The sequence below is a fragment of the Oryctolagus cuniculus genome, chromosome 13 (assembly GCF_051225735.1).
Source record: "Oryctolagus cuniculus isolate XC-2025 breed Fujian yellow rabbit chromosome 13, ASM5122573v1, whole genome shotgun sequence".
NCBI lineage: Eukaryota > Metazoa > Chordata > Mammalia > Lagomorpha > Leporidae > Oryctolagus > Oryctolagus cuniculus.
The window spans coordinates 79469042-79481552 of record NC_142879.1 but is presented as its reverse complement, the minus strand read 5'-3'; the positions used below and the strand labels follow the sequence as shown (position 1 = coordinate 79481552).

The following is a 12511-nucleotide window of genomic DNA, read 5'->3' as shown; positions in this document are numbered from 1 at the left end:
GTGTGCCGGCGCCGCAAGGCGGAGGATTAGCCTAGTGAGCCGCGGCGCCGGCGGAGTTGCCTAAATCTTATATCAGACTGCTTAGATTTGAATGCCAGCTCTGCTTTTGAGTCCAGCTTCCTGCTAATGTGCACCCTAGGAGGCTGCAGGTGATAGCTTAAGTAGCTGGGTCCCTACTACCTAGGTTGGAGACTTGCAATGAGTTCTCAGATCCTACCTCTTGTCTTCAGTCTGCTCCAGTCCTAGCTGTTGTGGACATCTGGAGAGTAAACCAGTGGATGCAAGTTTGCTATCTCTCCCTCTCTCTCTTCCCCTGCCTCTGAAGTAAAATAAGTAAATATATTTAAAAATTCATAAAAGTGAACAAGTTCTTCAAGAAATAGAAAACTGAAACTGACTCAAGGAAACGCAAGGAAACTGACTCAAGGAAATCTATTAGGACTATCTTTTTTTTTTTTTTTTGACAGGCAGAGTGGACAGTGAGAGAGAGAGAGAAACAGAGAGACAGGTCTTCCTTTGTCGGTGGTTCACCCTCCAATGGCCTCTGTGGCCGGCGCACCGCGCTGATCCGATGGCAGGAGCCAGGTGCTTCTCCTGGTCTCCCATGGGGTGCAGGGCCCAAGGACTTGGGCCATCCTCCACTGCACTCCCTGGCCACAGCAGAGAGCTGGCCTGGAAGGGGGGCAACCGGGACAGAATCCGGCGCCCCGACCGGGACTAGAACCTGGTGTGACGGCACCGCAAGGCTGAGGATTAGCCTATTGATGCACGGCGCTGGCAGGACTATCTTAATAGATTTACAGCAAGGGAAGACACTGGATTAAAAACAATAACAAAAAACCAACCTCCCCAAGCTGTCCCACCCTGACAGACAAAATGTTCAGGCCCAGAAAGCTTCACCATTCAATTTTACCACGTATTTAAATAATTAATTCCATTTCTTCCTACACTTTTCTAAAAACATGAACACTTCTCAACTCACTGAGGTCAGTATTATTCCAATAGTAAAATCAGACAAAGACATCACAAAACCAAAAACTATAGACCAATATCTCTTAAGAATATGGATTATGGTTAGTGGTGAATTAAGCCTGTGAATACAATGTATTAAAATTATGTCTTTGCAAAAACTTATTAAAGGGAAAGAGCGCAGGGAGACAGAAAGTATTTAAGAGGGAGGGGAGGAGGAAGGGAAGTGTGGTTGTCTTCCTGAAACTTATGGAATGCATAAATCTTTTTCTCTATTAATAAAAAAAGAAAGAATAAAAAGAGAAATAGTGGATGAAATAAGACCGCTATACATGCAAAACTTGCATTTATTTGTAGTAAGATACAATTTAATAAAAATTGAAGAGTTGGCATGGAAAGCCAAGACACTGGTGGCAAAAAATGACCTACATGAAAGATCTCTGTGAGTGAGATCCTGGTGGAAAGAAGAGGCCATTAAAGAAAGCGGTGCCATTCTCTGAAGGGAGGAGAGAACTTCCACTTTGATCATGACCTTGTCTAAATAAAATCGGAGTCTGTGGACTCAAGAGCCTTCCATAGCCTTGGTAGCCCATGACAACAGTCAGGTGGTCACTGACATCATAAATAAGAATGTCAATTGTTAAATCAACAACAGGAGTCACTGTGCACTTGTTCCCCATGAGAGACCTCTGTCCTTAATGTGTTGCACTATGAGCATTAATGGTAAAACTAGTCTTCAAACAGTACTTTATACTTTGTGTGTCTGTGTGGGTACAAACTGTTGAAATCTTTACTCAGTATAGAGTTGATCTTCTGTATATAAAGATAATTAAAAATGAGTCTTAATGAAGAATGGGATGGGAGAGGGAGTAGGAGGTGGGATGGTTTGGGGGTGGGAGGGTGGATATGGGGGGAAGAAATGCTATAATCCAAAAGTTGTACTTAAGAAATTTATATTTATTAAACAAAAGCTTTCTATAAAAAAAAAACTGAAGAGTCAAACAAAATCTTCAAAACACAAATAATAACAAATTACAGTAATATATAAAAATTTATACACCATGACCAACCAGTACTTATATCAGGAAAAAAAGTTGTTTTGGCATCTAAAACATCAATTAATGTAATACATCAGAATATACCATGTTAGTTAAAAAAAAAAATCTCTCCAATAAAAAAGAAAGCATTTGAAAAAATCTCATCACCTTTCATGATTAAAATCACTTTAAGAAACTACAAATGGAAGAGAACTTCCTCAACCCAATCAAGGACATTTATAAAAAACTCACAGCTGATATCCTACTTAGTAGTAAAAGATTGCACATCTTCCTCCTAAAATCAGGAAAACAAGACAAGGATTTCCAGTTTCACCACATCTATTCAACAGCAGAACAGAGGTCCTAGCCATAACTATCAGAAAAGATAAATAAAAGGTATTCATACTGGAATAAGAAGTAAAATTATTTTTATTTGCTGATGACATGACTTTGTATATCAAAAATCCTAATGAAATCACTAAAAAGCTATTGAATCTAATAAAGAGTTCAGCAAGTTTTCAAACTACAACATCAATATACAAAAATCAATTGCATTTCTATACACCTGAAATAACCAAACTGAAAATAAAATTAAAAGTTCAATTCCATTTGTATTAGCACCAAAAATTTAAAAAAATAGGAATAAATTTAGCAAAAAGTACAAAATTATACTCTGAAAACTATAAAACATTATTGAAAAAATTAAAATGATGAAAACATTCTTGTTCATAGATGGGAAGACTTAATGTCAATATTCATGGGGTAGGCATTTGGTTTATTTGTTAAAACGCTACTTGGGATGTCCACATCCCATACCTTAGTGTCTAGGTTCGAGTTCTGGCTCTGCTTTTGATTCAAGTTTCTTGCTTATGCATACCCTTCAAGGCAACAGGTGATGGCTCAAATAGTTGGACTCCTACCTCTTGCATGGAGACCTGGACAGAGTTCTGGACTCCTGGCTTCAGCCTGGACTAGCCCTAACTGTTGCAAGCCACTTGGGGAGTGGACCAGTACATGGGAAATCTCTTCTGTCTGTGTGTGTCTTTTTTCTGCTTTTCAAATACATAAAAATGATGATACTTCCAAATTCATCTACAGATTTAATACAACCCCCATCTGAATCCCAGCTGACAAGATGATTCTAAAATTCATGGGAACTGCAAATGACTAGGCATAGCCAAAACATCTGGAAAAAAGAACAAAGTAGGAGAATTTATATTTCTTGCTTTCAAAACTTACTATAAAGCAACACTAATATGTGGGGTCTTCAAAAAGTTTATGGAAAATGAGTATTTTAATTGTACAGAATCTCAAAAAATCTGGCACTAAAATAAACTTATCTTTGAATTCCATTTTCCATGAACTTTATTTATTTATTTATTTATTTTATTTATTTTTTTTGACAGGCAGAGTGGACAGTTAGAGAGACAGAAAGAAAGGTCTTCCTTTTCTGTTGGTTCACACCCCCCCCACCCCAATGGATCAGCACAGCGGCGGCCATAGCGGCCATTTGGGGAGTGAACCAACGGAAGGAAGACCTTTCTCTCTCTCTCACTGTCTATAACTCTACCTGTCAAATACAAAAAAAAAAAAAAAAAAAAAAAGAAGAAGAGGGACAGACAAATTTTCCATCTACTGATTCACTCTCCAATTGCATCAAACAGCCAGGTCAAAGCCAGGAGTTTGGAACTCAAAATCTGGGTCTCCCAGAGGGTGGAAGGGACCCAAGTACTTGAGCCATCATCTGCTGCGGCCCATGACTGTGTGTATTAGCAGGGAGCCGGACTGGAAGCAGAGAAGCCAGTATTCATATGGGATGCAAGTGTTCCAAACACATCTCTGCTCCTATCTATTTTTTTAAAAAGACAATGATACTTTCATTTTCTTATAGACTGTGTTTTCCGTCTTTCAAAATTATAGTGGGTTTTTCTTGCAAATGTTTTTCCATATTTATAGTGAGAGAGATCAACCTCTTTATGACTTCTAGATTTCACATCATATTTAAATAGTTGTTTCTTGCCCTACTAATGTAACTGATGCTACCGTACCATATTCTACATAGACTTACTAAAAAAATGGGAGATGAATTATTTTCCCTCCAGGGTTCTTCATCACTCTCCTCACCCTGCCTATGTCTCCACTCTTCTCAGCAGATATAGCCTCCTACTTCACATAAAATAGAAGCCTGATGGGAAATCCTTGAAGTCCTACTCACCCCTCCCAAAACACACAGATAACTGTGTCATCCATTGCTTTTTGTCAGGCTAGATTCTCTACTTTCAATTTGGTTTCTATTCATTTCTGCTTTCTTGGATCTTTGTTTAGCCAATTTTTCTTGTCTCCTGTCTCTTCAACTTCTCCCTCTACACTTGGTTATTCCCCTCAGCATACCAAGATTAACCTTTTTGGGATCTATCCTGCAAATGCTGTCATTTTTTTTAAAGATTTATTTTTATTTATTTGAAAGGCAGAGTTACAGAGGGAGAGACAGAAAGAAAGAGATCTTTTATCTGCTGGTTCACTCCTCAAACGGCCGCTACAGGCAGGGCTGGGCCAGGGTGAAGCCAGGAACTTCTTCTGGGTCTCCCACATACGTGCAGAGGCCTAAGGCATTCGAGCCATCCTCCACTGCTTTCCCAGGCACATGAGCAGGAAGCTGGATGGGAACTGGAGCAGCTGGGTCTTGAACTGGCACCCATATAGGATGTCAGCATTGCAGGCAGTGGTTTTACCCACCTTGCCACAAACCTAGCCCTACAAATGTTGTTCTTTTTTTTTTTTTTAATCAAATTTTTGGAGAGAAGGAAATATGCTTTACTTTTTTAAAATTTTATTTATTTGAAAGGCAGAGTTACAGACAGGAAGAGGCAGAGAGAGAGAGAGAGAGAGGGAGAGAGAGGAGAGATCCTCCCTGTACTGGTTCACTCCCCAAATGGCTGCAACAGCCAGAAATGGGCTGATCCGAAGCCAAGAGTCAGGAGCTTCTTCTGGGTCTCCCACATGGCTGCAGGGGCCCTAGGACATGGGCCACCTTGTACTGTGTTTCCAGGCCACAGCAGAGAGCTGGATCAGAAATAGAGCAGCCGGGACTAGAACCACTACCCATATGGGATTCTGGCACTACAGGTGGCAGCTTTACTCACCATGCCATGGCGCTGGCCCCAACAAATGTTGTTCTTAAAAGTGTAATCCATACTCAATGTCTCCCATTCTCCAGCCCAACCACCAACTACCAAATTCAAACACTCATCTAGGTACTGTTGACTGAGAAATCACCTTTAAGATACAACCCAAACTCGGTCATGGCATACATGGCTCCTTAAAATGTGGCTCTTATTTCTTTGGCCTAAACTCTCATCACTACCTCTTCTCTATCCCTATCTTAGTCTCCTCTTCTATATAACTAGTGTCTAGCTACAGTGAACTAGCTGTGATACCCATTACTCATCAGGGCCTTTTTACATGCTTCTTCCCTACCTGATGTCACCCATTTATTTACACCTGCTCTCTAAACTGGTCCTCCAAGACTCAGTGATTACAATAAAGAATTCCTGTTTTCTCCAGTCAGGATTAGGTGTTCCTTTAATTTGCATCTATGGCATTCTACATACACCACAATAACTTTTATCACACACTATTATAATTATTAACATACTTCTCCTTTTAAAAATATTTATTTATTTGAAGGGCATAGTGACAGAGAGTGGGAGTAAAGGAGTGACAGAGAGTGATTGATCTTAAACGTGCTGTTTCATTCCCCAAATGGCCACAAGCCAGGGCTGGGCCAAACAAAGCCAGGAGCCCAATCAGTCTCTCAAGTGAGTTGAAGGGCCCAAGTACTTGGACCATCTTCTGCTGCTTTCCCAGACACATTAGGAGGGAGCTGGACTGGAAGCAGATCAGGACTTGCAATGGCACTCTGATATGGGATGCCAGCGTTGCAAGCAGCAGCTTAATCTCCCTGCCATAACACAGACTGCAACATACTTACCCTTCTTGCCTTAGCTTTTAAGTTCTTAAAGGTTAAGGTCAATATTTTCTATTCCCATATTGCCAGTACCTGACACTTACATATTTCCTTAATAAACCACACCATAGTCTCTTCACTGCCCACTACAAACTCTTCTAGGTTCATTAGAGATGCTCCTCTACTTATGATGGGGTTATCTTCCCATAAACATTACAGCTGGAAAATATCATAAGCTGAAAATACATTTAATAGATGTACCATACCGAACACCATATCTTACCTTAAATGTGCTCAGAACACTAACATTGGTCTACTGTTGGGAAAAATCATCTCTCACAAAGCCTTTTTCATAATAAAGTGCTGAATATCTCATGTAATTTAGTGAATATCTATATCCAAAAAACACTAGCAATACAGCTGTCAGGACTCCAATTGGCAGTCCAAGTGGGATACAGACATCCTAAACAGTGGCTTAACTCTCTGTAACACAACAACCACTCCTACTCTGACCTTTAATTTTTTTTTTTAAGATTTATTAATATGAAAGGCAGAGTTACAGAGAAAGAACTTCCACCCATAGGTTCACTCCCCAAAGGGCTGCAATGGCCAGGGCTGGTCTAGGTCCAAGCCAGGCGCCAAGAACTCCATCTGGGTTTCCCATGTGAGTGGAGGAGTCAAAGCACTTGGGCCATCTTCCTCTGCCTTCCCAGACATTATTAGAAAGGAGCTGGATTGAAGTGGAGCAGCCAGGACACAAACTAGTGCCCATATGGGTTGCCAGCAACACAGTGGTGGCTTAACCTGCTGCATCACAAGCTTAGTTCCCTAGTCTTACCTTTAAATTTTGGGAGTGTCTCAGGGTTTAGTTCTTCAATTTTTTTTTTAATTTATACTATCTAGAGACATTATAACAATATTTGAAGTCTCTATGCGGACAATTCCCAAATTTACATCTACTTATACAGATGTATGCCCTTTATGAAATTTCACTGAGCTAAATAAACACTTATGATTCATGTACTCTCTCATCTGAAAATATACTCAATAAAAGAAATAAAAAATGGCTATAATAAACTCTTCGACAGGCACCTTACAACATATCCTAAAGCAAACTTATGCTATAGTCTTTTCTTTCTGAGAATATGGAAACCTATTCCTATAGCTCAGGCCAAAACCTTACATTCATTATTTCTGTTTCTTTTAACTTGATATTGAATAGGTCTACAAATCCTACTGGCTCCACCTTCAAAACACATCCCAAATATGCATTTTTTTTTTAACCATCTTTGACTTTCACATATCATCTCAACATGCTTCTATCCTTGCTGCATAACGGCCAGAAGCATCTTTTAAAAATATACATCACGGGGCCGGCACCGTGGTTCACTTGGTTAATCTTCCGCTTGCGGTGCTGGCATCCCATATGGGCGCCGGGTTCTAGTCCTGGCTGCTCCTCTTCCAGTCCAACTCTCTGCTGTGGCCCGGAAGGGCAGTGGAGGATGGCCCAGGTGCTTGGGCTCTGCACCCACATGGGAGACCAGGAGGAAGCACCTTGCTCCTGGCTTCGGATCCGCGCAGTGCCGGCCGTAGTGGCCATTTGGGGGGTGAACCAATGGAAGGAAGACCTTTCTCTCTGTCTCTCTCTCTCACTGTCTATCTGTCAAATTAATATATATATATTTATATATATATCACATCATTCATTTCCTCTTGCTTTCCAATTCACTAAGTCAAATTTAGATTCCTTACGATGGTCCATCAGACACTACATGCTCTGACTCCAGTCATCTCATTGACTTTATCATCTCACATTCCCCACTCCCTTGTTTCACTCCAGTCACCCTGTTTTATTTGAAGTTCCTTGAACAAATCAAATAGGATTCTACTTCAAAGTCTTTGCTCTTGCTTTTCTCTTTGCCCAAAACATTTTCCCAAATATTCATATGGCTAGGTTTCTTCTGTACTTCCTTTAGTTCTCTGCTCAAAGGTCACCTATATCACCGGAGAGACTTTCCTTGTGATCTTTCAGAAACAGCAACACTACCCTCTCTGTCTCTACCCCCTTGTCATGCCTTAATTCTCTTCACAATGTGACTGCTGGATATTTTGTATATTTGATTTTTTCTTTTATCCCAACCAAAATCGAAGCTTCCTGACAACAAGGACTTCATTTGTTTTGTTAACTCCAATGTCCTGTATCTACAATGCCTTGCACCAGTGCAGGTACTCGATGGTATTACTGAATGAATGCAGAATAAATTTAACACTGCCTCCATCTGATCTTTTTAACATTCTATTTTCTTTTTTCCTTAACTAATCTTTTCCTGGTTCCCTTATTTCTCAGCCTCAGAGATGATGACTTCCTTCTGGCAGCTTTAAAAAGTCTAGTTCTCTGCAGAGTAATTTACAATGAGTTTATAAATGCCTTGTTGATGAAAACAAAGTATTTTTCTATTTCTCAAAAAGGAACTGAGGGGGCTGGCATTGTGGCACAGCAGGGGGTTGCTCTGCTTCTGACCCAACTCCCTGATAATGCTTCTGGGAGGGCACAGTAAAATGGCCTAAATACTTGGATCTCTGCAACTCACGTGGGAGACCAAGAGAGAGTTTTAGAATCCTGGCTTTGGCCTGGACCGGCACTGGACATTTCAGCCACCTGGCAGCGTAAATTAGCAGGGGAAGATATCTCCTCTTTGTCACTCTGACTTTCAAATAAGTAAACAAACTGCAATACAAAAAAGGGGGAGTTGGATTGAGGCGCAGGCCTCTGGCCTAGTGGTTAAGCTGCTGCTTAGGACTCTCCCATCCCTTATTTGAGTACCCACCCAGGTTCTTCACTCCAGCTTCCTGCTATCGCAGATCCCAGGAAGCAGCAGTGATGGCTCAAGTAATGTAGTGTCTCTCTCCCTTCCCAAATCTCTCAAATGAATAAATTTTTAAAAAATTTAAAAAGGATTGGCATATACAGGCATGAAAATTACATAAAGGCCTGCATTTTTTACCTAAAACAATGTTAAATGAGACTTCTGAAAAATGGAGCAATGTGGAATTATTACAAATAAAAACTGACATAACAGTCAACATTTATTGAGTGCTTTCTTTATATGGGCCCTATGGTAAGTATTTCACATTCAATACATAATCGAATGAATTTCGCACCTTATATGAGATGGACACTATGGTAATACCCATTTTACAGACAAGGAAGAGATGTGAGGGAACTCCATCAAAGCTACATAATCTGTAACTGGAAGCTACTCAGTGCAGTACTACCTTAGAGGAAGCACTGCTCTCAGTTCTTTTCACAGGGCTCCTCGCGAGACACAGCTTTCAGAAATCCACATCTAGTATCCACCCTTTCCAGATACACAGACATATACAACCCAGAATCTGAAATGTCTTAATGGAAAAGCCGGCAACCGTCCTCTTTGATTTCCTTACACCAGAGGCTGGGAGCTTTGAGCTGTGCTGTGTTCACCGACACGACAGTTCTTGCAAAGATGTAAACTCCTTTAGGCTCTAAGTTTGGTGTCTGCTTCAGTGACAATCTCCAGTCCCCATCAGCTTCGATCTGAGCGTTTGTATTCGGAAACTCTAAGCCATAGTCAGCCAATTGGGTCTGCAGAACAAAATCCCCGCGGTTTTGTTTAACACCTCCCTCGGAAAGAGCCTGGAGATTGTCAACAAGTCCTGCTCTTCCTCACAGGGCTGGGAAGTCGCCGCTTGGGGGTCTCAGGCCGGGCCCACAATCGCCCCTCCTTGCTCACTGGTACTCAGCTCCCGAGAGCACCCACCTCACGTCTCCCCGCCCCTGACCCCTCCACACACACCCTACTCCCCGCTCCCCGCCCCCAACCCAGCCCCGGTTCTGATCCTCATCCCGCACGCCACACTCACCTCCAGCCTGGCCCCAGTCCCCACCACATCCCCGCACTCACTTTTCCTCAGGCCCTTTCCCGGGGGCATCCGCCGAAGGCCCCGCGGCGCCATCCGCGCTAAGCCCAGAAGAGCGACGGCTTCGCCTACGCGGTCGCGGCTGCTTCTGAGTCGCCAGCTCGGGCTCCATGGTGTGGAGGAGGGGGGTGGGGCGGTGGCCGGCTGCCTGGGAGACCGGCAAGGATGGGCACGGCGCCCACCAGCTTCCGCAAAGCAGAAAGCGCCTGCCAGCAGAGCGCCTCCGCCACCGTCATCCGGGGATTTGAAAATGGCGGCTGCGCAGCGATTAGCCAATCAGGGAACAGGCTGTGGTTGCTAGGGGACGAAGAGTCCCGCCCCCCACCTATCTGGCCATTTCGGAGCTGGCAGAGGGGGAGCCAAGAGTCTGCTCTGGAATGGGAATTAGGGAGGCTTGAATTTCATTCTGCCTGAATTCCCCAAGGCCCATTGCCTCTGTAGCCTATTTCATGTTCATTAGGTCTTTCTTCATAGGGCAAGCAAATGAATTAGGAGCCTCTTGGGTTACCAGATCTTTCTTAGCATGTGAGAAGAAGAGATTTTGAAATAATGACCGGTACCCGGGTTGTAGCCAGCGGATTAAGCTGTGGCCTGTGACGGACATGCTTTATGGGCGGGCACCCTTTCATATCTGGCTGCTTCACTCCCAATCCAACTCCGTGCTAATGCTCCTGGGAAAGCAGAGAAGGATGAAGGATGACCCAAGTTCTTTGGGCCCCTGAGCCCAGGTGGGAGACGCGAAGAACCTCCTGGCTCCTGGTTTATGGCTGGCCCAACCCTGGCCAGTTGTGGCCAATGGAGAGTAAACCAGTGAATTGAAGATCTCTTTCTGTCTCTCGTTCTGTCCGTAACTCTTTCAAATAAATAAAATGAATCTTAAAAATGTTATGACCTAAACTGGTTTTGCCCATATAGACATTCCATTATTCATAAAAGATATATTTTCAGGCCGGTGCCACGGCTCAATAGGCTAATCCTCCGCCTAGCGGCGGCAGCACACAGGATTCTAGTCCCGGTCGGGGCGCCGGATTCTGTCCCCGTTGCCCCTCTTCCAGGCCAGCCCTCTGCTGTGGCCCCAGGAGGGCAGCAATGGATGGCCCAAGTCCTTGGGTCCCTGCACCCGCATGGGAGACCCGGAGGAAGTACCCGGCTCCTGGGGCTCCTGGCTTCGGATCGGCACAGCGCTGGCTGTAGCAACCATTAGGATAGTGAACCAATGGAAAGAAGACCTTTCTCTCTGTCTCTCTCTCACTGTCTATAACTCTCTCACTGTCTAACTCTGCCTGAAAAAAAAAAAAAAGAGTTAACATGGACAAAATGAAATAGGTTACAATGCATACATAGAATTTAACACTCTTAAAACCCTCCACATCAAAGAACTTAGTGATATGGGGGAAAGGGTACAATATACATTATTTAAGGATGTATTTATTCATTTGAAAGTCAAAGTTACACAGAGAGAGAAGGAGAGGCAGAGAGAGAGAAGTCTTCCATCCACTGGTGCACTCCTCAGTTAGCCACAATGCCCAAGCTCTGCTGATCTGAAGCCAGGAGCCAGGAGCTTCCTCCAGGTCTTCCCACGTGTGGGCAGGGGCCAAAGGACTTGGGCCATCATCCACTGCTTTCCCAGACCATAGCAGAGAGCTGGATCAGAAGTGGAGCAGCGGGGACTCAAACTGCAGACCGCGGCTTTACCAGCTACTCCACAGTGCGGGCTCCACATTAAACATTTGATGTGAAAGGGTAGATTAGAAACCAACTGTGGGGCTGGCACTGTGGCACAGTGGGTAAATTGCCATCTGCAGTGCTGACATCCCATTATGGGCACTGGTTCAAGTCCCAGCTGCTCCATATCTGATCTAGCTCTCTGCTATGGCCTGGGAAAGCAGTAGAAGATGGCCCAAGTGCTTGGGCCCCTGTACCTGCATGGGAAACCTGGAAGAAGCTCCTGGCTACTGGCTTCAGATCAGCCCAGCTCCAGCTGTTGCGGTCATTTGGGGAGTGAAACAGGGGATGGAAGATCTCCCTCCTCCTCTCGCTTTCCCTCCCTCTCTCTCTGCCTCTTCCTCTCTGTAACTCCGCCTTTCAAACAAATAAATAAATCTTAAAAAAAAAAAAGACACAACTGTATGGACGAGATAAGTTTTATGTAATCTCTTTCTATCATGTGTCTATAACCATGAAGATAAATTTCAGATTGTTAACTCTGGCTGTATTCAAGAAGTGCTTCCTAAGTTAACTTGTATTTTTTTTCTTCTCTGTACCAATTTTACAATGATTGTATAGTTATTTTATCAGAAAAAACAACCTAATAAATATTTTTGTGCAAATAACTTTTTTTTTTAACAGGCAGAGTGGACAGTGAGAGAGAGAGAGAAAGAGAGAAAGGTCTTCCATTGCTGTTGGTTCACCCTCCAATGGCTGCTGTGACCAGCGCGCTGCAGCCAGCGCACCGCACTGATCCAAAGGCAGGAGCCAGGTGCTTATCCTGGTCTCCCACAGGGTGCAGGGCCCAAGCACTTGGGCCATCCTCCACTGCACTCCCTGGCCACAGCAGAGAGCTGGCCTGGAAGAGGGGCAA

At 43.4% G+C, this 12511-nt stretch overlaps 1 protein-coding gene across 2 annotated transcripts in view; it reads right to left on the bottom strand.

Annotated features, from left to right (window-relative positions):
* NET1 (neuroepithelial cell transforming 1) overlaps positions 1 to 10191 on the bottom strand; it is a 58494-nt gene extending 48303 nt beyond the window's left edge. Inside the window, exon 1 of one of the 2 annotated variants that reach the window (XM_002721685.6) lies at positions 9915 to 10191. In XM_002721685.6, the coding sequence (XP_002721731.3) occupies positions 9915 to 10042 (128 nt within the window). In that variant the 5' untranslated portion in view covers positions 10043 to 10191. The remainder of the gene's footprint in view (positions 1 to 9914) is intronic. The other variant, XM_089312385.1, reaches the window with a different exon arrangement.
* Between the last annotated feature and the right edge of the window lie 2320 nt (positions 10192 to 12511).